Source organism: Musca autumnalis, unplaced genomic scaffold, assembly GCF_047663935.1.
Source record: "Musca autumnalis isolate F117 unplaced genomic scaffold, ASM4766393v1 scaffold_4, whole genome shotgun sequence".
In the NCBI taxonomy this organism is placed as follows: Eukaryota; Metazoa; Arthropoda; class Insecta; order Diptera; family Muscidae; genus Musca; species Musca autumnalis.
Genome location: NW_027411977.1, coordinates 242621101 through 242646305, shown reverse-complemented (window position 1 = coordinate 242646305; position 25205 = coordinate 242621101). Strand labels below are relative to the sequence as shown.

Here is a 25205-nt window from a genome sequence, read left to right as displayed (position 1 = left end):
ATTGTTTCCAGTTTTGCCACTTTTCGGGGTTAAGGAACCCTTTGCAGGTTAAAAATGGTAACAAATGGTAACATCGGGTAAGTAAAGGAACACAGCTACAGTTGGTCTGTTCCAGTACTGCAAGAATCTACGAATTTTTACTATTTTTTCGATAACATAAAGCGGGGTACACACGATCAATTTTGACTGTCGATTTTTCGGAATTATCGATAAATGTCCGATGACCGACAAAAGTGAACGGGCTAGAGCTGGCAAACCATCGATATTCCCAACATTAGATATTTTCGATATAATGTTTTAAAATATCGATTGCTATCGATATTATCGTTAAGTTGTCATCACCATTAATTTGGAGATGAAAATGGCGGAAATTTCAATGATTTTCTTGAAATTTGGCACAAGTAGTTCACAGAAATGTAAAGGAGAATAAACAATTGCTTTTATTTTATAAATTATGTATATAAAAAATACATTTTACTTACCCGAAAAATGTCTAGGTGTGACTGCGGGCTTACTTTCTCACACACACATAACGGAAAAGCAGCGAAATTTCTATTTATTTGAATGAATTTCAGGTTAGGGGTTTTTGTTCCGATAATATCGATAGGCAAAACTATCTATCGATATTGAATTTTGAAAAAAATAATAATCGATATTATCGATAGTGCCATCGATTTTTTGCCAGCTTTAGAACGGGCACATTGGCAAGAAACTGATTACTTGAGTAAAACTGACAGTCAAAACTCATAGTGTGTACCCTCTTTTGGTCTGTTCCTTTACTTTTAAAAATGGTAAAAGTGGCAAAAGTAGCAAAAGTTGTGAAATGTATGGTATCTGAAGTAAGGGAACGCTTTTCGAGTAAAAAGTGGTAAAACTTGAAGATTCTTGCACGTAAAGGAACAGAGCTTTTATTTTGCCATGGTACATACGTGCTCTGTTCCAGAACCTGCAAGAACCTACTATTTTTTACTACGATTGCATTTTTCCCTTTATGTTATCGGAAAAAATAGTAAAAATTAGTAGATTCTTGCAGTATGGAACAGACCATCAGTAAAACTTATCGTGTGTACCCAGCTTTAGAACTAGACAATCGATTAGAAATTTTATCGATAATTCCCTCAATAATCGTTTCACAATCTCAACAGACTATCGAATGATTTGCCATCACCACTTTTAAACGACGACAGCAAGCAAAGACAAGGAGCGTAAAATTAAGTGAATAAAAAGCAAATTTCTCCTTAGAAAAAGCTCTTAAGCCCATTAAAAATAGTGAATTTTATGAAAAATATCGTGTATATAATCTACAGTTATTGTATTTGCGAAAAATTGGCAATTAAAGGCTTGAAAATAGCCAGTGAAAAACGGAAATATTTTTTTAGAAAGTTGATGAACTGAGAAACAAAAAAAACAAATATACATACGCGCAACCCAACACACAGATAAAATTGTGTATCGCGGAGTGTGTGTGTGTGGTAGAAGTGAAGAAAAGGTGTACTAAAAAAGTAATAATTTAGTACAAACCATTTTTTGTGTTGTTTCTCGCCCGAGACGATATGACAATTTATTGTTTGTTTTCATTTTTAAAAGAAGTCCATCATAAACCACAAAAGAAAGAAAATTGTGTGAATGGCTTTTAAAGGTATAAAATTAAAATAAATTTATGATCGTGTAATACTTCTGCAAAGTTCAATAAATTTAACGAAGGTCAGTGCAAAAAATGTGTGTGTGTATGTGAATTAAAAATTAAAAGGTCTAGCAAAGCAAAAGTACAAAATAGAAATTGTAAAACATAACAAAAATCCGGTGTTGAAACAAAAAAGCTGCCATCTTTTATAGGCAAACGCAAACACAAAAAACCTCTATAATAAATCTTGACGATAACAACAGCAGAAGCCAGCAACAACAAATAATATTTTTTTGTAGTGTGTGTGGTTGTTCGTGTAAGTCTCGTTGGCAATCAACGACTCTCTTCGACCCTAAACAATATCCACTTTTTATTCTCCCCTGCAGACAACGAAGCCGATCGATTTTTTCGGCTCGCTCGCGCACTTCTATGCAATCCAATCGGCGACAGCGCAACGTCTTATTTACCGATACGCGGCTAAATGTCAAAAATGTAGTTTACTTACTTTCAGGGAACAAGTGTCGTTTAGGGGCACCTCTCGGATCGGTCCGAAATTTTTTACCATAGGTAGTCCTTGGGTCCCTGATCACAAATATATATATCTTTCCCGGGGGAAGTCCATACTTCTCGAGATATGGGTCTTGATATTTTGGGAAAGTCCTACTTTAACACCACTACTTTATTTATGGGCACCTCTCGGATCGTGCTGAAATTTTCACCATAGGTAGTCCTTGGGACCTACTTCCCGAGATATGGGTCTTGACATTTTACTATTTTTTACTTGGGCAATATGGGTATCATTTTAAAGCTCGTGGTGAGTACTTTTGATTGCGTTTACGACTGTCCATAGGAGAAGGTCTTAAATCCCGGCCGAAGGATTACGTCGAGGGTTACGTCTTTGGGCATTTCAGGTGACGGTATTTATATGTACTGTTTATATTATCAACAGATTTGGAATGCCAATTTTCTTTTGATTATTTCTAAAATGGAAAAATCGATTTTGATATTTAAAGATATATCAAAATTCATATGTATCTCACGAAATTTCATACATTTTTGCTGAAAATTATAGACGCCCGCCGTTTCTCCCGATTTGACGGCTGGCGATTTTTAGACGATTTGAGACGATAAAATTGGCGGCTAGACTCGAAAAAAGATAGGCTGCGGCGGGTCGCCGATTTTCAGCCGACTGGCTTCTCCCTCTGCTCCCCTGTATTTTTATACCCTCCACCATAGGATGGGGGTATATTAAGTTTGTCCCTACGTTTGTAACTACTCGAAATAATCATTGTAGACCCCACAAACTATATATATTCTTGATCAGCGTGCAATTCTACATCCATATAGCCATGTCCGTCCCTCTGTCCGTCTGTGGAAATCACTCTAGCGTCAGAACGGATTGACATAGGTGGATGAAATTTTGGGAAAATCTATTATTTGTACGTAGGACTTTTGGTATTGAAAGTGGGCTATGTAGGTCCACGCTTTCGTATAGCCCCAATACAAAATGATGCGTGACGCGTCGTCGTTTTAAGGAATTTTTAAGATATTTGTCCCACTTTACCATCGAATTGGTTGTAATTTGGTACTATGTGTTTCCAGAGGCCAAAAAACATTCCTACCAAAGTTGGATAGGTCCACGTTTTGGTATAGCCCCCATATAAGGCCCCATATAAAGTACGCGTCATTTTAATATATTTTGAATGTATTAGAACCATTTGACCACAGAATTGGTTGTAATTTGGTATTTTGTGTCTTCAGAGACCAGAAAACATTCCTACCAAAGTTGGGTTTTATAGGTCCACGTTTTGGTATAGGCCCCACATAAGGCCCCTAATAAAGTACGCGTCATTTTAATATATTTTGAATGTATTAGACACATTTGACCAAAGAATCGGTTGTAACTTTGTATTTTGTGTTTCCAGAGGCTAAGAAACATTTCTACCATAAAATGTTTATATAGGTCCACGATTATATAGGTTCGATATTTTGAAGGTTTTAGCCTCATTATCACACCGAGATGGCTGAAATTTTGTATTTACTCTTCGTTGGGCGTATAAAATTTCCCTCCAGAAATTTGTAGGTATAGGTCCACGCCATGATATAGCCTCCACAGAACGGCACCCTCCGATTTTCGGTATTTTGAAGGTTGTGGCCACATTAATCCACCGAAATGGCTTAAATTTGTGGTGCAGGGTATAAAAAGTTCGGCCCGACCGAACTTGACGCTTTTCCTACTTGTTTGGTTTTAATCTTTCTAAAAAAGGGGGAAAATATTGATCTCCCTTGATAAAAATTATACAAAAAAAGTACAAATTAATTAAAACACAATTCTTTTGTTATTGTTTTATTGCAAAAACACATCCAATATTATAAAAATGAACTACACTCTCGTACTTTCAGTTGTGTAAATAGAGCGCTTTAAAGAGGGCATCTTTGATTTTGTTAAATTGTCTTTATTTTCTTATTATTATATAGCAAAAATACAAAAAATCAAATTTATTGAATGTATTGTATTTTTTAAGTTTATATGCCCTTACTCCATTTATATAAAAAGAAAACAAAAAGCAAGCGAAACAAAAAACAGCTACCATATTGTTATTGTTTTATCGCAAAAAAAAAAAATACAACCACCACAATAATATAATGCCTGTCCCTTAACCCCCCTTTGTTAACCATTGTTTTTTGTATTTGTTGTTATTAGCGCTGGAAAAGTGATGGTAATAATTGGTACGACGGCCTAAGGGGTACAGAAGCTTTAATGAATGATAACAATGTTTCTCAGAGAGGGATAAAGAAAAACTGTAGTCCATTTTGCTGTCAAAATACATTATTGTGATTTAAAAAAAAATATTAAACTTGGTTTAGACTATACAATTAAACGTTGATTAAGTGCATTATCTCGATTTATTTGACGTAGTATATTGTATGAAAATTACAACTTAAATCCATAGGATTTGCTAAATCATGCATAGTGTAAACGGGGTATTACGTCAATAGTGAAGAAAATCATTAAAGGTTGTCTTATTGCCCGACCTTGTATATAGATAACTGATATTTTAATCGTTCTTCTTATCGATAAAATCGATTTTGTTTGTGACGTTGCATGTCATGTTGAGTAACGTTTGCCGCGAAAAACGAGTCTTCTTGTGTAATAACATTTCTCAGCATATGTTAGGTACATAAAGTTTGATTGATTAAACAAAATGTCTGTACTCTTTTTCTTTGTTAAACTAGAGTGCATACTTAAAGACAGAGAATATATATTATTTGGTGTCAAATGTCCTGAGTTTCTTGGAGAGAAGTTTGTACAATAGAGGTACTCAAAATAGAGGGCTTTAATTTCATCGCCAAAGTAACAAATAATGAACCAATTAAATTGGAAAAAAGTATCACATAGTACGTTTTTTAATCTTTCCATCACTGTTGTTTATTCTCCACATTCATTTTTACATTGTTTTTCATTCATTCACCACACAAACGCGCGCGATTACCAACGAGACGAACTGTCGACGAACGGGAGAAGAAACAAGAAAGAAGTTCACAAAAAATTAAAACGCGTATTTATATAAAACCTAAACCTACCACTTTTCTTTCGTTTGCATTATTTTAAAACGCAGTAAGGATCAAGAAAACAGAGAAAAAAACAAAGAAAACAAATCAATAGTGCTAAACAAAATATAAACTCAGAAAAAAAAAACAAGAATAAAATTCACTAAACAACAATTGGTGGAGAGACTTATGGAAATTTTTGTGAGAGAAGAAGAAGCCCCGCTAGTTTTAATGTTGTTAATTTCGTAAAAGAAAATACTTGTGATAAAAAGCAGCAAAGGAATAACGAATGAATATTAAAAACTGATTATACTGGGTACAAAATACATATTTAAAGTGGATCGAAAACAAACAAAAACATAAGAAGGATAATTGGAACGAAGTTAAAACATGGAAATTGCCTTAAATTCGGATACATCCGGAGGTTTCAAACATGAAAATGGTAAGTGTTTCAACATTTTTTGTCCACAATTCATTAATAAATTATTATTTCTTTTTTGGTTTATGCTAATACGAAAATCAAAAGTGAAGAAACATGTGTGTAACTTAACTTGGAATCATAGTTCATCCGGGGGTCTGCATAGTCAATATGTATTGAGTAAAATTGTGTAAATGGCATATGTAAATATTGGAATTTCTTGCCTAGTTTGGCTGTTTGTCTGCCTGGTTGTTGTCTGTTGTTCAGTACAACAACAACATCAAATACCATAAAAAAAGTAATAGACGTGACCTCCTACCTTGTACTGTGTGTGAAAAGCCAGCCATACAATGATGATGATTTCTTTTAGTACCCACTACATCTGTTATCAATAATATCCGGCTATTAGCTTGTTCACTATATATTATAGTCCGTGCATGATTCACGAACAAGATCTATCTATTATAAATAACAGAAATCTAGACATCTGTTTCAAGGGCCCTTCTAACAAAATTGTGGTGGCTTATCTTTATTCTATAAGAAAATCAAAACAAAGTAGCAATCTTCCACCCCAGAGAGAGATACATAGTTGCGACAGATGTTTTTTGTTGTGTTATTTGGTGTTGATGGTGATTAGCACATTGATAGCAGCAGATATATTGGGTGAAGTTCTTTCTAATTGCCTTTATAGTCCATAAAAAACAATAGGTATTTATCGAAAACACGCATGAGAAAATTAAAAACAAATTTCCTAAAGAATCGATCAAATTGTGTATGAATGAATCATGCAGCATAGATTAATGTTTCATGGAAATTATTTTGAATCATCGCCATAGAAAATAGCTAATGACGGAAGGGTTCCAGTTATTAGGTATCCGCAAGACCCACGACTTAAACTTGATGATAAAAAATTAAAGATTCCTAATAAAACAATTAATGACTCCTAATCAACATGTGGTGGATATGACTTCGCAAACCAGCATGTCAGTAGGGATCTTCATGATCTGTCTATGCAGTACATGCTTAGGTGGCCATACATGTCACCAACTTATGAATAGAGACTCTCCGCCTAGGCAAGTTAGTTGAGATCTTCATGATCAAGATATAGGTCGAAAGATATATGAGAGAACCACTAAGTCAATAAGCTTATACGGAGGATAAAAGCTTTGGTGTATAAGCAGCTCGTTTTCTTGCTTATGTTATTTCTAAAAAAAATATTTTAAAATGAGAAAAAATGGTTATATATAAGCAAGTTTCTGAAACAAGGGACTATTATTCACGCCTTAAGGGGGTTACCCTAGTTGTGCAGACCAAAAAACTCATTGTTCATGATTTTTTTCTTGCAGTGCTGGAACGTCCCATATGTTCAAGATAATGGTTCATGTGCTATTAGTGATTTCTTTAATCATGGTAACTTGAAGTCGCGCTGAAAACTCGTGATAGAAAAATAAAGGGTTTCTGCAGGTTTACCTGTAATAACGTATTTTCGGATGGTTGGGGAAAATTTCCACGTTTTGGCGTTTTGCAACATTAGGGTGTCTCAAAAATAAAAAAAATATTTATTAAACGGCCTGAACGGCCACAACTCAGTAAGTTGTGATGGTTACAACGTAATAAGGAAGGATCGCACCAGATGTGGAGGTAGGGGATTAGCTTTCCTTTTGCACCAGTCTGTTCAATACAGACCTATCTCGCTTGAGCCTGCCTCTAATGACCCGTATATGGAATGTATGGGGGTAGCAGTCAGGTGTGGAACTGCCGAGATAGAGTTGCTGAACGTATACATCCGGCCGAGAAATAGCTGTATCTCAGATTATAAGCCTGAAGGAAGGTCATAATCGTCTGGTCCTGGGGGACTTTAATGCGCATCATGAGATGTGGCATTCGGCCCTCGGAAACGACCAGAGATGTATAGGGCCGGCTGAGCAGATTGTTTTGCTCGGTCAATGATGACGCCCCTACCAGAATTAGAGGAGCGTATCACAGTTCGCCAGACATAACCATCGTGTCACCTGGTCTGACAAAAGACGTCACCTGGCAACCCGTCATTTCCCTTGGATCAGACCATCTCCCCATAATTGTCTCCATCAGCAGACCATCCTCATGGGAAAGCTGATTGCCCGAGTTTCAGAGAGTTCACCAATCACCGCTTCAGAGAATTGCCTAATCCTTCTGATGTTCGGTTAGCGGAAAGGACGTTCCGAGACATCATCACTGCTGCAGCCGCTCGCCATATTCCTGCTGGTCGAATACCCGAAGTAAGACCAAATTTCCCAGCAGACGCGACGGGATTAGCAAATGAGCGTGATGACCTTCGTCGAACCAACCCTGACGACTCCAGGGAGCTGACACTGGAAGTTAACAGGCTGGTCGGCGAACATAAGCGGAACAAGTGGTTAAATCATCTGAAGAGTTGCAACATTGGAGCCGGTATAAGTAAATTGTGGACAACGGTTAAGCCACTCTCGAACCTCGGAAGGAGGGATGACAAGACCTAAGTCACGTTTGGCGACGTTACGTTGACTGACCCGAAGAGGTGTGCAAGTTACTTCAATCGACTGTTTGTCGAACACCTCGAGAGTGACAGGGCGAAGTGAAGAGTATTACGTCGCAGTAGATCTCTTCCTTCTGAAGATGAACCACTACAGTTTACAGTGGATGATGTTGCGAATGCCATCAGGAACGCTAAATCATCCAAAGCGTTGGGCCCTGACGGAATTTCCATGGTAACGTTGAAACAGCTGGATGAGCCGCGAGTGGAGTATCTCACTAAAGTTCCACCCTTATTGTTCCCGAAGTCTGGAAAATGGGCAGGGTGGTCCCGCTACTAAAGCCAGGCAAGGATGCCAGCAAAGGTGAATCGTACAGGCCGATTTCGCTTTTGTCACCTGTAGCGAAGACCCTTTAAGGCCTTAGTCCTCCCCAGCATTAGAAATAGCTATCATCAGCATGGATTCCCTAAGCAGCACTGCACGCTATCTCGACACATATTTGTCGAGGACTCAACCAGGAGCGGCCGTGTGATAGAAGAGTGATGGTGGCGCTTGACTTATTAAAAGCCTTTGATACTGTCAAACACTCCATGCTGTTCGAGGACATCGAGCAGACAACCATCCGGCCAAGTCTGAGACGTTGGATAATCAACTATATGTGTGGTCGCCAGTCGTATGTGGAATTCAGGAACAAGAAATCCAAGCCCCGTAGATTGAAAGAGGGAGTTCCCCAAGGAAAGCGATAGGTCGGTCTGTGGTAAGCTATGCGGCTCCAGTTTGGTCACCGAGATTATGTGATAAGAATTGGAAAAAGATTCAAACCTGTCAGAATGCCGTCCTGAGAACAGCAACAGGGTGCCTCTATAAGTCTTCAGTTGTCGGTGTTGTTGTTGTAGCAGCATACAAACCTACGTAGAAGCATAGGTTTGATGCTGGGTTGGCAGCCGCTGGCCGAAACACTATGGTTTCGGGTCAATCCGGTACGATAGAACCCGCTGCCGTGGGACTATCTACATGAGGAGGCAAAGATTCTTCCAGTAAAGCAACACAATTAGATGCTTTCGTTGCAGTACTTGTTTGTGTGTTTTTCCGTGAGAGCCATCCCAATCACCATCTGCTGGCCACCGATACACCCAGGCATATCAAGAAGGATATTCATGCTCTAGAGACGATGGTCCAACAATATAGGAGAGAACCTCTAGATCAACAGGCATATCAGGCAGGTTTGAACAGCATTCACACGGACACATTTGCTAAGACCATAAGCAATTATTGTGTGAATGCAGTCATCGGAGCACATCACCCATCTATCGCAGCTGAAGAGCGTCAGCTGCCACGACAGACCAGAGTAGTTTTGGCTCAATTACGCTCGGAATATTGCAGTCGCCTAAATTCCTATTGGGCGGGAATCGATCGCACCGTGCAAGACATCTGCCCAGTATGTTATGTTATAAAACACTGTTACAACAACAACAGATTCATCAAATGGTAAATCAATCGACTTAGATCCCCCCAGAAGTGTGAAACCACCAATGTTCTTTTGTAAGACTGGTTTCGGATCCTCTAGCCAACTCGGCTGCTTTCCCGATAAGAGAATATTCTACATTCTCTGAGTATGTCAGTCATGTATACATCTTAAAGATGTCTTAGACACACCGCTTCAACTTAGCGATAACAAAGATGTGCCAATCATTAAACTAAAATTAGAATCAGTCAGCTCTCAGATGCAGAAATGTTTCATAAGCAATTTTTGAGTTTATAGCGTAGGAGAGGTGATGAAAGAGATGAACTCGTAAATCGCTTATAAAATCTTCTACCATCTGAAAGATTAGTTATGTGAGAATTCTCCTTTTTTCTCCTATTGCAATTTTTATGAAGATTGTTTTTTTCTTCTCCTTCTCCTTCGAATTCTGAATTTATTTTATATTTATTTTATTTATTGCATCAATGTTGGCAGATGTCGGTGATTTCACGAATTCTGAATTATTTTTCATAAATCCTCTAACATTCTTTTTTTTCATAATCATTACAGCTTTAGCCTCCAATAATGGACTAGCGCTCCTTGCATCACTTACGCTTAAAAATGCACTAAATATCAACAACAACAATAATAACAACAACTATAAAAATAACAACACTAAACACAATAACATCACAGCAGCAGCAGTAGCATCAACAGCATCACTACACCACCAACAACAGCCACAAAATGTATCAGCAACGACCTCTTTGTCGTCTTCATCATCATTATTGTCGTCGTCGTCGTCTTCAACACTGCAATTCCAACATCAACAGCAGCAAGCAGCACAGACGCCCCAAATACAAGAACTTAATTTATTTACATTTAACGGACTACAGCAACAGAGTAGTGTAGTAGGGGCAGCAGCATCTGCCACCAGCATTACCACAACCACCAGAAGCACATTAAATGGACCTGATCATCAGACTTCGGCCTCGGCTGCTCTTATTGCCGCCTTATCCTCCACCTCTGCCTCTTCTGCCACCACCAACACCACAAACAAACAAAATTCTTCCTCGACATCAACGAATCATCATCAACAACAACTTCATAATCATTATCAGACAAATACCACCACTATCACCTCTAGTGCAAAAGATCCTACCACAGCTTTAATTGAAGCCTTATCTATTAAACCAACAGGAACAAAGAAACAACAACAGCAATCACAGCAAGTGGGAACATTAACAACATCGGCTTCATCATCATCTATAAATTCGGTGGTGACCACCACAACCCAACACCAATCAACAACAATAACAAATGTGGCCAATAGTGCGGGTAATGGTGGGGGAGGTTCTGGCATTGGCGGTGGTAATGGTAATGGCAGCAAAAACAATTTTAAAATTCCGTCCGATATACTTGATGATTTGGCCAGTCGTTTCATTATCAATGTCCCCGATATGGAGCTGAGCAATATGATACGTATATGCTTTCAAATAGAATTGGCCCATTGGTTTTATTTGGATTTCTTTTGTGCATCCGAAGAGGATAATAAACTACAAACTTGTGGTATCAAAACATTTGCTTTGCAATTATTTCAGGTGGGCACATTACTGACTTTTCCGACTACTTCCATATCTTAACTGAGTTTGTTTCTTTATTTGCAGCATATACCATTCCTACAACAACATTTATCTTCGATAGATAAAATCTTGGAAGATTGGAAAAACTACAAGTTATCCGTGCCAACATTTGGGGCTATACTTATATCGGAGGATCTCAACTATTGCCTGTTAGTGCAATCATATTTTGCCAAAAGTTCATGGGGTTTCCCAAAGGGAAAGGTTAATGAAAATGAAGATCCGGTACACTGTGCCACCAGAGAGGTAAGTGATTTAATTTTCAATAACCCTCTTGGGATTCGAGTTAACATTTGTTCTTCCCTTTGTTTGTTGCAGGTTTTTGAAGAAACCGGTTACGATATCACCGAGCTAATTGTACCAAATGATTACATTGAAGCTGTTATTAATTATCAATACACTCGCCTGTATATAGTGCGTGATGTTTCGTTGGAAACGAAATTCTCACCGCGCACACGTAATGAGATTAAATGCTGTGATTGGTTTCCCATTGATTCATTGCCTGTTAATCGTAATGATGCCATATCAAAAGCCAAATTAGGCATAAATGCCAATTCCTTTTTTATGATAATACCATTTGTGAAGCGTTTAAAGAAATGGGTTAATGATAAACGCAATGGTGTTGAGACGCGTCGTCGTAAATACTCCGGCGGTGGTTGTGGTAATGGTGGCGGTTCGCCCACCTCAACTTCTCCCTTGACCACATTCAATAATAATAACCACAACAATGGTCTGCCACAACAAACCAAATCTAGTTGTAAAAAATCCAAGCATTTGCAACAGCGTAATAATAATTTAAATGTTAATAATAATAATGATGATAAAAATGCCTTAAACGGTGGTGCTTTGGCTGCATCATCCACATCCTGCAATGGCGGGAATACATGTTCCAATAATAATATAAACAATAATAATTCAAATCGTTCTAAAAGACAACGCCATAAATCCATGGGTGATTTGGATGGTATTAAATTAAATAATAATTTTAACTATAATAATAACAACAACAATATCTGTAATAATAATCAAAGTAATTGTAAGACATTAAACAACAACAATAACTGTGGTTCTACTATAACAAATCAACAACAACAATCATCATCAAATTTATCAACGACAAACTCCACAACTAGTGGCGTTAATATAAATATACAAAACAACAACAGCAACAATTGCAACAACAGCAATCAAAAAAGGCATTCAAAAATTGTTGCTGCTGGCAGCAATGTTTCCAACAACAATGGTTGCAATAATAACAACAATAATGCCAATAATAATTCAACGACATCTTCATCAGCATCATCTTCAAAGCGTCAATTGTTTCACAGCCAAAGTCATTGCAGCAATTTACATCAACAACAACAGCAACAATCAAATGGAGAAAAGGTAAGCCCAATAGTACAGTACATGATGACACATAAGGGAGGGCGTCAGTATCAAGATAATGGCAAAGAATGTGTAAAATTTCGAAAATTAAAAAAGGAAATCGGTTTAAACCATTGATGGCTAGTAGAGAGAAAACGACGAAGGGTCTGTAGAGGTGCCCTTTCTTTCAGAAATTGTCTATAGAAGTACCCTTTCTTTCAGGAAGGGTCCTTTCTTTCAGAAAAAGTCTATAGAAGTACCCTCTCTTTCAGAAAGGTTTCTTTCAGAAAGAGTCTATAGAAGCACCCTTTCTTTCAGAGAGGGTCTAGAGAAACACCCGTTTAGAAAGGTTTCATTAAAAAAGAGTCTATAGAAGCACCCTTTTAGAAAGGTTTCTTTAAAAAAGGGTCTATAGAAGCACCCTTTTAGAAAGGTTTCTTTAAAAAAGAGTCTATCGAAGCACCCTTTCTTTCAGAGAGGGTCTATAGAAACACCCTTTTAGAAAGATTTCTTTAAAAACAGAGTCTATAGAAGCACCCTTTCTTTCAGGGAGGGTCTGTAGAAGCACCCTTTCTTTCAGTGAGGGTCTATAGAAGCAACCTTTCTTTCAGAAATGGTCTATAGAAATACCCTTTCTTTCAATAAGGGTCTATAGAAGCATTCTTTCTTTCAGAAAGGTCAATAGAAGCTCACGGTTCTTTCGGAAAGGTCAATAGAAGCTCACAGTTCTTTCACAAAAGGTCTATAGAAGCACCCTTTCTTTCAGAAAGCGTCTGTAAAAGCACCCTTTCTTTTTCAGGGAGGGTCTATAGAAGGGCCCTTTCTTTCAGAAATGGTCTATAGAAGCACCCTTTCTTTCATAAAGGTTCTTAAGAAGCACTCTTTTTTTCAGAGAGGGTCTATAGAAGTACCCTTTCTTTCAGAAATGGTCTATAGAAGCATCCTTTCTTTCAGAAAGGTCAATAGAAGCTCACGGTTCTTTCAGAAAGGGCCTATAGAAGCACCCTTTCTTTTAGAGAGGGTCTATAGAAGTACACTTTCTTTCAGAAAGGGCCTATAGAAGCACCCTTTCTATCAGAAAGGTTTCTTTAAGAAAGTGTCTATAGAAGCACCCTTTCTTTCAGAGAGGGTCTATAGAAGCACCCTTTCTTTGAGAAATGGTCTATGGAAGTACCCTTTCTTTCAGGAAGAGTCTATAGAAGCATCCTTTTTTCAGAAAGGGTCAATAGAAGCATCCTTTCTTTCAGAAAGGGTCTATAGGAGCATAATTTCTTTCAGAAATGTTTCTTGCAGAAAGAGTCTTTAGAACCACCCGTTCTTTCAGAAAGGGTCTATAGAACCACCCGTTCTTTCAGAAAGGGTCTATAGAACCACCTGTTCTTTCAGAAAGGGTCTACTGAAGCACCCTTTCTTTCAGGAAGGGTCTGTAGAAGCACCCTTTCTTTCATAATGGTTCTTAAGAAGCACTCTTTCAGAGAGGGTCTATAGAAGCATCCTTTCTTTCAGAAAGGTCAATAGAAGCTCACGGTTCTTTCAGAACGGGTCTATAGAAGCATCCTTTCTTTCAGAAAGGTCAATAGAAACTCACGGTTCTTTCAGAAAGTGTCTATAGAAGAGCCCTTTCTTTCAGAAAGTGTCTATAGAAGTACTCTTTCTTTCAGGAAGGGTCAATAGAAGCACACTTTCTTTCATAAAGGTTCTTAAGAAGCACTCTTTCTTTCAGAGAGGGTCTATAGAAGTACCCTTTCTTTCAGAAAGGGTCTATAGAAGCATCCTTTCTTTCAGAAAGGTCAATAGAAGCTCACGGTTCTTTCAGAAAGGGTCTATAGGAGCACCCTTTCTTTCAGAGAGGGTCTATAGAAGCACCCGTTCTTTAAGAAAGGGTCTATAGAAATACCCTTTCTTTCAGAAAGGGTCTTTAGAAGCTCACGGTTCTTTCAGAAAGGGTCTATAGAAGCACCCTTTCTTTCAGAGAGGGTCTATAGAAGTACACTTTCTTTCAGAAAGGGCCTATAGAAGCACCCTTTCTATCAGAAAGGTTTCTTTAAGAAAGTGTCTATAGAAGCACCCTTTCTTTCAGAGAGGGTGTATAGAAGCACCCTTTCTTTGAGAAATGGTCTATGGAAGTACCCTTTCTTTCAGGAAGAGTCTATAGAAGCATCCCTTTTTTCAGAAAGGGTCAATAGAAGCATCCTTTCTTTCAGAAAGGGTCTATAGGAGCATAATTTCTTTCAGAATGGTTTCTTTCAGAAAGAGTCTTTAGAACCACCCGTTCTTTCAGAAAGGGTCTATAGAACCACCTGTTCTTTCAGAAAGGGTCTACTGAAGCACCCTTTCTTTCAGGAAGGGTCTGTAGAAGATGCCTGTGAAGTTATATTGCAAATTATATTGGAAAAATTAATTTTTAGCAAAGGCGCAAACCATTCACAGGGTGACTCAGAGAAAACATATTTAACTAAAATTGGAGAACAAATTGAATCGCAAATTATAATTTATGGTCATAACTATTAAAATAACGGTAAAGTATAAACAATTCTGAACAAAATGAATGAAGGAGGCATAAATACGTGTTTAATATATATCAAAGAGCTGTATTGAAAAAGACACTGAACAGAACAGCCCATTGTGCCAAAACTATAAAAGATGGGCGGACGAAACTTGGCTTAAATTAAAGGCCTCTTGAATAGCTATCAGCCCATATATAGGTTTTATCCGAAATCAATTTCAGAGATCTGCGTTTTGCGATTTACCTTAGGGCCCACCTATGAAAAATACAGTTGACATAATAGCCCACTGTTCCAAAACTATAAAAGATGGGCGGACGAAACTTGGCTTAAATTAAAGGCCTCTTGAATAGCTATCAGCCCATATATAGGTTTTGTCCGAAATCAATTTCAGAGATCTGCATTTTGCGATCTACCTTGGGCCCACCTCTGAAATATACACTTGACATAATAGCCCACTGTTCCAAAACTATAAAAGATGGGCGGACGAAACTTGGCTTAAATTAAAGGCCTCTTGAATAGCTATCAGCCCATATATAGGTTTTGTCCGAAATCAATTTCAGAGATCTGCATTTTTGCGATCTACCTTGGGCCCACCTATGAAATATACACTTGACATAATAGCCCACTGTTCCAAAACTATAAAAGATGGGCGGACGAAACTTGGCTTAAATTAAAGGCCTCTTGAATAGCTATCAGCCCATATATAGGTTTTATCCGAAATCAATTTCAGAGATCTGCATTTTTGCGATCTACCTTGGGCCCACCTATGAAAAAGACACTAAACAGAACAGCCCATTGTGCCAAAACTATAAAAGATGGGCGGCCGAAACTTGGCTTAAATTAAAGGCCTCTTGAATAGCTATCAGCCCATATATAGGTTTTATACGAAATCAATTTCAGAGATCTGCATTTTTGCGATCTACCTTGGGCCCACCTATGAAAAAGACACTAAACAGAACAGCCCATTGTGCAAAAACTATAAAAGATGGGCGGACGAAACTTGGCTTAAATTAAAGGTCTCTTGAATAGCTATCAGCCCATGTATAGATTTTATCCGAAATCAATTTCAGAGATCTGCATTTTTGCGATCTACCTTGGGCCCACCTATGAAAAAGACACTAAACAGAACAGCCCATTGTGCAAAAACTATAAAAGATGGGCGGACGAAACTTGGCTTAAATTAAAGGCCTCTTGAATAGCTATCAGCCCATGTATAGATTTTATCCGAAATCAATTTCAGAGATCTGCATTTTTGCGATCTACCTTGGGCCCACCTATGAAAAAGACACTAAACAGAACAGCCCATTGTGCAAAAACTATAAAAGATGGGTGGACGAAACTTGGCTTAAATTAAAGGCCTCTTGAATAGCTATCAGCCCATATATAGGTTTTATCCGAAATCAATTTCAGAGATCTGATTTAGATTTCGGATAAAACCTATATATGGGCTGATAGCTATTCAAGAGGCCTTTAATTTAAGCCAAGTTTCGGCCGCCCATCTTTTATAGTTTTGGCACAATGGGCTATTATGTCAAGTGTATATTTCAGAGGTGGGCCCAAGGTAAATCGCAAAATGCAGATCTCTGAAATTGATTTCGGACAAAACCTATATATGGGCTGATAGCTATTCAAGAGGCCTTTAATTTAAGCCAAGTTTCGTCCGCCCATCTTTTATAGTTTTTGCACAATGGGCTGTTCTGTTTAGTGTCTTTTTCATAGGTGGGCCCAAGGTAGATCGCAAAAATGCAGATCTCTGAAATTGATTTCGGATAAAATCTATACATGGGCTGATAGCTATTCAAGAGACCTTTAATTTAAGCCAAGTTTCGTCCGCCCATCTTTTATAGTTTTTGCACAATGGGCTGTTCTGTTTAGTGTCTTTTTCATAGGTGGGCCCAAGGTAGATCGCAAAAATGCAGATCTCTGAAATTGATTTCGGATAAAACCTATATATGGGCTGATAGCTATTCAAGAGGCCTTTAATTTAAGCCAAGTTTCGTCCGCCCATCTTTTATAGTTTTGGAACAGTGGGCTATTATGTCAAGTGTATATTTCATAGGTGGGCCCAAGGTAGATCGCAAAAATGCAGATCTCTGAAATTGATTTCGGACAAAACTTATATATGGGCTGATAGCTATTCAAGAGGCCTTTAATTTAAGCCAAGTTTCGTCCGCCCATCTTTTATAGTTTTGGAACAGTGGGCTATTATGTCAAGTGTATATTTCAGAGGTGGGCCCAAGGTAGATCGCAAAATGCAGATCTCTGAAATTGATTTCGGACAAAACCTATATATGGGCTGATAGCTATTCAAGAGGCCTTTAATTTAAGCCAAGTTTCGTCCGCCCATCTTTTATAGTTTTTGCACAATGGGCTGTTCTGTTTAGTGTCTTTTTCATAGGTGGGCCCAAGGTAGATCGCAAAAATGCAGATCTCTGAAATTGATTTCGGATAAAATCTATACATGGGCTGATAGCTATTCAAGAGACCTTTAATTTAAGCCAAGTTTCGTCCGCCCATCTTTTATAGTTTTTGCACAATGGGCTGTTCTGTTTAGTGTCTTTTTCATAGGTGGGCCCAAGGTAGATCGCAAAAATGCAGATCTCTGAAATAGATTTCGGATAAAACCTATATATGGGCTGATAGCTATTCAAGAGGCCTTTAATTTAAGCCAAGTTTCGTCCGCCCATCTTTTATAGTTTTGGCACAGTGGGCTATTATGTCAAGTGTATATTTCAGAGGTGGGCCCTAAGGTAAATCGCAAAACGCAGATCTCTGAAATTGATTTCGGATAAAACCTATATATGGGCTGATAGCTATTCAAGAGGCCTTTAATTTAAGCCAAGTTTCGTCCGCCCATCTTTTATAGTTTTTGCACAATGGGCTGTTCTGTTTAGTGTATTTTTCATAGGTGGGCCCAAGGTAGATCGCAAAAATGCAGATCTCTGAAATTGATTTCGGATAAAATCTATACATGGGCTGATAGCTATTCAAGAGACCTTTAATTTAAGCCAAGTTTCGTCCGCCCATCTTTTATAGTTTTTGCACAATGGGCTGTTCTGTTTAGTGTCTTTTTCATAGGTGGGCCCAAGGTAGATCGCAAAAATGCAGATCTCTGAAATTGATTTCGGATAAAACCTATATATGGGCTGATAGCTATTCAAGAGGCCTTTAATTTAAGCCAAGTTTCGTCCGCCCATCTTTTATAGTTTTGGAACAGTGGGCTATTATGTCAAGTGTATATTTCATAGGTGGGCCCAAGGTAGATCGCTAAAATGCAGATCTCTGAAATTGATTTCGGACAAAACCTATATATGGGCTGATAGCTATTCAAGAGGCCTTTAATTTAAGCCAAGTTTCGTCCGGCCATCTTTTATAGTTTTGGAACAGTGGGCTATTATGTCAAGTGTATATTTCAGAGGTGGGCCCAAGGTAGATCGCAAAATGCAGATCTCTGAAATTGATTTCGGACAAAACCTATATATGGGCTGATAGCTATTCAAGAGGCCTTTAATTTAAGCCAAGTTTCGTCCGCCCCATCTTTTATAGTTTTGGAACAGTGGGCTATTATGTCAAGTGTATATTTCAGAGGTGGGCCCAAGGTAGATCGCAAAATGCAGATCTCTGAAATTGATTTCGGATAAAACCTATATATGGGCTGATAGCTATTCAAGAGGCCTTTAATTTAAGCCAAGTTTCGTCCGCCCATCTTTTATAGTTTTTGCACAATGGGCTGTTCTGTTTAGTGTCTTTTTCATAGGTGGGCCCTAAGGTAAATCGCAAAACGCAGATCTCTGAAATTGATTTCGGATAAAACCTATATATGGGCTGATAGCTATTCAAGAGGCCTTTAATTTAAGCCAAGTTTCGTCCGCCCATCTTTTATAGTTTTGGCACAATGGGCTGTTCTGTTCAGTGTCTTTTTCAATACAGCTCTTTGATATATATTAAACACGTATTTATACCTCCTTCATTCATTTTGTTCAGAATTGTTTATACTTTACCGTTATTTTAATAGTTATGACCATAAATTATAATTTGCGATTCAATTTGTTCTCCAATTTTAGTTAAATATGTTTTCTCTGAGTCACCCTGTGAATGGTTTGCGCCTTTGCTAAAAAATAATTTTTCCAATATAATTTCCAATAGAACTTCACAGGCATCTGTAGAAGCATAATTTCTTTCAGAAAGGTTTCTTTCAGAAAGAGTCTATAGAAGCATCCTTTCTTTCAGAAAGGTTATATAGAAGCACCCTTTCTTTCAGAAAAGGTCTAAAGAAACACCCTTTCTTTCAGAAATTGTCCGTAGAAGTACCTTTTCTTTCAAGAAGGGTCTATAGAAGCACCCTTTCATTGAGAAAGGTTTTTTTCGGAGAGGGTCTACAGATCACCCTTTCTTTCAGAAATGGGCCGTGGAAGTACCCTTTCTTTCAGAAATGGGCCGTGGAAGTACCCTTTCTTTCAGAAATGGGCCGTGGAAGTACCCTTTCTTTCAGAAATGGTCCGTAGAAGTACCCTTTCTTTCAGAAATGGTACGTAGAGGTAACCTTTATTTCTGAAATCGTCCGTAGAAGTAACCTTTCTTTCTGAAATGGTCCGTAGAAGTACCCTTTCTTTCAGGAAGGGTCTATAGAAGCACCCTTTCTTTCAGGAAGGATCTATAGAAGCACCCTTTCTTTCAGAAAGAGTCTATAGGAGCTCCCTTTCTTTTAGAAATGGTCTATGGAAGTACCCTTTCTTTCAGGAAGGGTCTATAGAAGAATCCTTTCTCTCTGAAAGGGTCTATAGAAACACCTTTTCTTTCTGAAAAGATCTATAGAAGCACCTTTTCTTTCAGAAAGGGTCTATAGAAGCACCATTTCTTTCAGAAAAGGGTTATAGAAGCATCCTTTCTTTCAGAAAATGTATATATAGACACCCTTTCTTTCAGAGAGGGTCTATAGAAGCACCCTTTCTTTGAGAAATGGTCTATGGAAGCACCTTTTCTTTCAGGAAGGGTCTATAGAAGAATCCTTTCTCTCTGAAAGGGTCTATAGAAACACCCTTTCTTTCTGAAAGGATCTATAGAAGCACATTTTCTTTCAGAAAGGGTCTATAGAAGCACCCTTTCTTTCAGAAAAGGGTTATAGAAGCATCCTTTCTTTCAGGAAGGGTCTATAGAAGAATCTTTTCTCTCCGAAAGGGTCTATAGAAACACCCATTCTTTCTGAAAGGATCTATAGAAGCACCTTTTCTTTCAGAAAGGGTCTATAGAAGCACCCTTTCTTTCAGAAAGGATCTATAGAAGGACCCTTTCTTTCAGAAAAGGGTTATAGAAGCATCCTTTCCTTTAGGAAGGGTCTGTAGAAGCACCCTTTCTTTTAGAAATGGTCTACGGAAGTACCCTTTCTTTCAGGAAGGGTCTATAGAAGAATCCTTTCTCTCTGAAAGGGTCTATAGAAACACCCTTTCTTTTTGAAAGGATCTATAGAAGCACCTTTTCTTTCAGAAAGGGTCTATAGAAGCAACCTTTTTTTCAGAAAAGGGTTATAGAAGCATCCTTTCTTTCAGGAAGGGTCTATAGAAGAATCCTTTCTCTCTGAAAGGGTCTATAGAAACACCCTTTCTTTCTGAAAGGATCTATAGAAGCACCTTTTCTTTCAGAAAGGGTCTATAGAAGCACCCTTTCTTTCAGAAAAGGGTTATAGAAGCATCCTTTCTTTCAGAAAGTGTCTATAGAAGCACCCTTTCTTTCAGGAAGAGTCTATAGAAGCACCCTTTCTTTCAGAAAGGTTTCTTTGAGAAAGGGTCTATAGAAGCACCCTTTCTTTTGGAAAGGGTCTATAAAACACCCTTTCTTTCAGAAAGGGTCTATAGATGCATCCTTTCTCTCTGAAAGCGTCTATAGAAACACCCTTTCTTTCTGAAAGGATCTATAGAAGCACCTTTTCTTTCAGAAAGGGTCTATTGAAGCACCATTTCTTTCAGAAAGCGTTTATATTAGCACCCTTTCTTTCAGAGAGGGTCTATAGGAGGATCCTTTCTTTCAGAAAGGTCTATAGAAGCACCCTTTTAGGAAGACTAGGCTGTCAGATAGAGAATGTTGGAACCCAATTTAAAAAATATAAACAAGACTAATTTGAACATTTTCTTGCGTATTTTTTTATGTGTGGACCTTTTTTGAAATTGCATTTTTATATCAATTTTTATATTTTTGTTATAACTTTTCTTATTTTTGTTTCCCCTCCTAATATTTACAGATTATCAGCTCATTTGATTTAATACGTAAAGAAAAACAACAAATGAAAGCAGCTATGGCAAAATCTCAGAAACAGCAGCAGAACAATTTAAATGGACGTCAAAGGGCCAGATCACAAAGTGATAAGATGTGCATGCAACAACATTATCAACAACAACAACAGCAGCAGCAACAACAATCGAATCATAAAAATACAAATGTAAATAATGCAGTTAACACAAACAAACAACAGCAGTTGCAGCAGCAACAACAACAGCAACCACCACCACCACAACGTTTATTAAAACAACAATCAATGATTGTTACCAATTCCACAATGATGTTGAGTACAAATCCAACTAAATCAACCAACAATCATCTTCATCATAATCACAATAACAATAAAATGAATGTAAATACTTCTACTACAACTTCTCATAACAATAATACAGGTTATCGTACCCCAACTCCACCTCCACTAAGTGGCAATGATTTGTTGGCATTAGCTGCTGCTGCAGCTGCCAATGGTTTTATCAATAATTCCACCAATACAATTTTACAACAGAACAACAATGGCATTATAGGTGGTGCTGGTGGCACTTCATCAGCTATTGGTTGTGGTGGCGGTGTCAAATTGAAGCCACGTCCTTCATCAGTATCATTGCATTTCCCAGAAATGGTCTCATTGAAACGAGAAGCATCCGATTTGCATACAATGCATCATCAACAACAGCCACAATTGCAACGCATGGCATCAGGTACAAATTTACGTATACTAAGACGTTCAACATCTCATCAGCCACAACAACAAAATCAGCAAAGGCAGTCATTTACACCAAGTTTCAATTCATGGACTAATTTTACATTTACCAAAAATTTTATGGCCAATGTTTTTTGTTAAATGTTTAGATGTTTTGTTTCTTCTTTCTTTCTTCCAAATATGAGGACCGGAAGAAGAAATAATTTAAGAAAATTTGTGTAAATTTTCTGCAAAGGACGCATAAGAGGTGATGACTTATTTTTATTATTGGTTTTTTCTGTTTCAAAAAATGGAAAATTTGGTACTGTGTTTTTAAGTTTCCTGATATTCTTTTTTGCAAAATTTTAACTTTTCTCGTTTTGTTTTTTTTTTTCTTTCTTCACTTTCTTTTAAGTACCAAATTTTCCAGATTTTTTTTTATCTTTTTTGTTTTTTTCTCATTCTGACAAATTGAATTATTATTATTTTTTATTCCGCTTAACCAACAACAACCAAACAAACCCAAAATGAAATGTGAAGTAAAATTCTAATTTCAGCGCTAATGTGTATTCAGAAATTGCTCAAACTACTTAAAAAGCTTTAGCCGTATATTTTCTCCATTTTGATTTGATTTTATTAATTTTTGGTTCCATTTTTTTTTTTAATTTTTATGTACAAACCACAACATATCCTATATTTTTAACTTTATATGTAAAGATATATTTCTTTGGCAAAAGATTTGTAATGATTTCATGTAAGTTTGGATTTTTTATTTCATGTGATTTGATTTTTAAAATTTTCGATTTTTAAGTTCAAATATTTTTTTATTTTTTAATTTTGCATGATATTTTTTTAGTTTATATCCCTCCCCCGTTTAAATCCTTAAATCCCAAAAAACAAATTGTTATGTTCCTAAAGAGTATCAGAATGGTAGGAAATCGTTTTAACGCTTGCCATTTGCAATCATTCATTCGTTTGTTGAACAATGAGATAGGGGAGGAAAGTAAAAAAGAAAAACATAACCACCCACCATGTACAACTGCCTTTATAGGATATTTCTTAAAGTATTTTTAGACGAGACAATACATAGTCCTTTTTCCTACTGAAGAAAGTCTCTTAGAGTTTAAGTTTTAAAACTGGATTGTTAAGAGAAAGTTTAGATATTTCTTTTGTATATAAACACCAAAAAAGGGGAAGGATGCCTTATGCATTCCTTTCAAAAATGTATCAAAAAAGAGACAACTTTTTGTTTGAAAAACCTTTAATTAAGAATTAGTTTATATGCACAATAGATCTCTCCCCTTTAAGAAAAAAAAAAAAATAACAACAAGCGTTTCTTTTTTTCCTCATCGTTTTGATATACATTTTGGGAAAATTCCAAATTGTTATTGTTTTTATGAGAATTTCCTTTGAAACTTTTTTTGTTTTAGAAAAAATTCAAAGGGAATTAATAAAAATGAGTAATTAAATAATTAATCCCCCCTCCACCAAAACCAATCCCCCATCCAACTTCCATAGAACAGGTGTCCCAAATTCCAACATCCCTTATCCATCCTGAACACTGTTCTAAACTTCGAAAAAAAGAAAGCAGAAGTACAAAATTTGAGGTTTTAAGTGAAAAAGGAAATCTAAAAGCCTTAAGAGATGGGGGTTTCCATAAAAATCGTGAAGTTAAATGGAGTAAAAATATAAATTATTTTTTTTTTTACATTTGGTAAAGCGAATTGAAATGTTCAGAACCCTAACAAAAATTATTTCTTAAAGATTTTCGGCCGTTTTTCCCTCACACGAATCGAATTCAAATTCGTTCGAACTTTTGTTTGATTGAAAACTAAAAAACAGATTTTCGTTAGTAGTTTATTGGGAATTTGAATTCGAATCATCTTAGTGAAACAGGCCATTAAATTCAATTCCCTTGAAAATATTTCTTACACATTCTTTCTCGTATGGATTTAATCGGTATGTTCTGAGACACACTTCACCTCTCACTTCACGCCTCAAGCATTTTGTTCACGCCATTTACGCTTATTTTTCGAGTATTTTATGGATGGACTAGGGTGTACTCTTCTTTTTAAATACCCTAAAGAACTTTAGCCCCAAAAAAATCGCAAAAAAACAGAAGTAAATGGGGCAAACAAGATGCTTGAGGAGTGAAGTGAGAGGTGAAGTGTCTCTCAGAACATACCAGTATTTTCTTCATTTTTTAAGAAGCACTTCCTCCAAAGACTTTTGTTTTGTTTTTTTTTTTTTTGTGGTTCTGTTAGATCAAAATGACCCTCCAATGGTTGTCCCTGTCCAATGCAATGTCCCGGATTGCAATAAAATACTATTATCAGTCCTGATTGCGATGTTTGGACCACCTCTCGTGAGGAAAGTCTTTACAACTCTCGATATATGCTACTCAAATTCAAAATTCTTTCTTGCGATTCGTTCGTGGGTAAATTTGATGTTCTGTTGGATTCAAATGCCCCCCTTCAACTTTGTCTGCTATAAGCTACAGCTTTGACTGGTCTTTATATTCGATTCTCCTAAATGTGTCGATTCAAGTTTTTCTTTTCTACCTTTATTTCGGATATTGTTTCCAAAACAATAATCACAATCACCTCCAATGGATATTATCGCTGACTTTTTTAATTTATTTACTAAATCAATGCAAAAAATGTCAATAAAACATGCATTTTATTTCTATTTAAGACTTCTTGAAAAGGTATTAAATCATTATCTTCCCTTGAAAATAACAAATGTTGATCCCGAAATGTCATTACAACATTCCCCAATAAAATTTGTCATAATTTTCATAATTTCATAATTTTAAATCCTTAATTTTTCATCAAAGAAACAAATCTCTTCTTTGCGCCTAAAAGAATGCTTTCAATTTGTGTTACTAATATACCACAATGTCATTATCAGTTGGTTTAATGTAATGCAAATAAAATGGAGGTGTTATTGCAATTTCAAATAGACATTTTAAACAAAATTTGTTATGTGATGAAGATCAGTTCGGATCAGAACCGATTTCTGATGAAAAGAGGATATATATGTATATTTAAAGGAATTGAAAATGTAATTTAAAATGTGGTTGAAGGGACTCATTGGTAATCAACTCTACCAACATTGTCAATTGCCTTTACTTTGTTTAATGATTTCCCATGGTACTCTAGGCTACTTCATCCTACTTTTTTAGAGTTTATGA

At 37.0% G+C, this 25205-nt stretch overlaps 1 protein-coding gene across 4 annotated transcripts; it reads left to right on the top strand.

Annotated features, from left to right (window-relative positions):
- The first annotated feature begins 1155 nt into the window (after window positions 1–1155).
- On the top strand, window positions 1156–23599 carry DCP2 (decapping mRNA 2). 4 transcript variants are annotated; one of them, XM_073983004.1, is made up of 7 exons: window positions 1156–1502; window positions 1588–1639; window positions 5245–5618; window positions 10119–11149; window positions 11216–11434; window positions 11507–12574; window positions 21296–23599. In XM_073983004.1, exons 3-7 carry the CDS (start codon window positions 5567–5569, stop codon window positions 22172–22174), a joined length of 3249 nt encoding a protein of 1082 aa, XP_073839105.1. In that variant the 5' UTR covers window positions 1156–1502; window positions 1588–1639; window positions 5245–5566; the 3' UTR covers window positions 22175–23599. The 4 variants fall into 4 exon arrangements, with proteins under 4 accessions (XP_073839105.1, XP_073839104.1, XP_073839103.1 ...); XM_073983005.1 differs by having other exon boundaries at window positions 1170–1502; window positions 1588–1704; XM_073983003.1 differs by lacking the exon at window positions 1588–1639.
- The last annotated feature ends 1606 nt before the right edge of the window (window positions 23600–25205 follow it).

Coding starts and splice junctions, on each gene's coding strand:
- DCP2 (XM_073983003.1), top strand. CDS start 5,567: ATGGAAATTGCCTTAAATTCGGATACATCCGGAGGTTTCAAACATGAA. Junction 5,619..10,118: donor AGGTTTCAAACATGAAAATG/GTAAGTGTTTCA, acceptor TAATCATTACAG/CTTTAGCCTCCAATAATGGA. Junction 11,150..11,215: donor TTGCTTTGCAATTATTTCAG/GTGGGCACATTA, acceptor CTTTATTTGCAG/CATATACCATTCCTACAACA.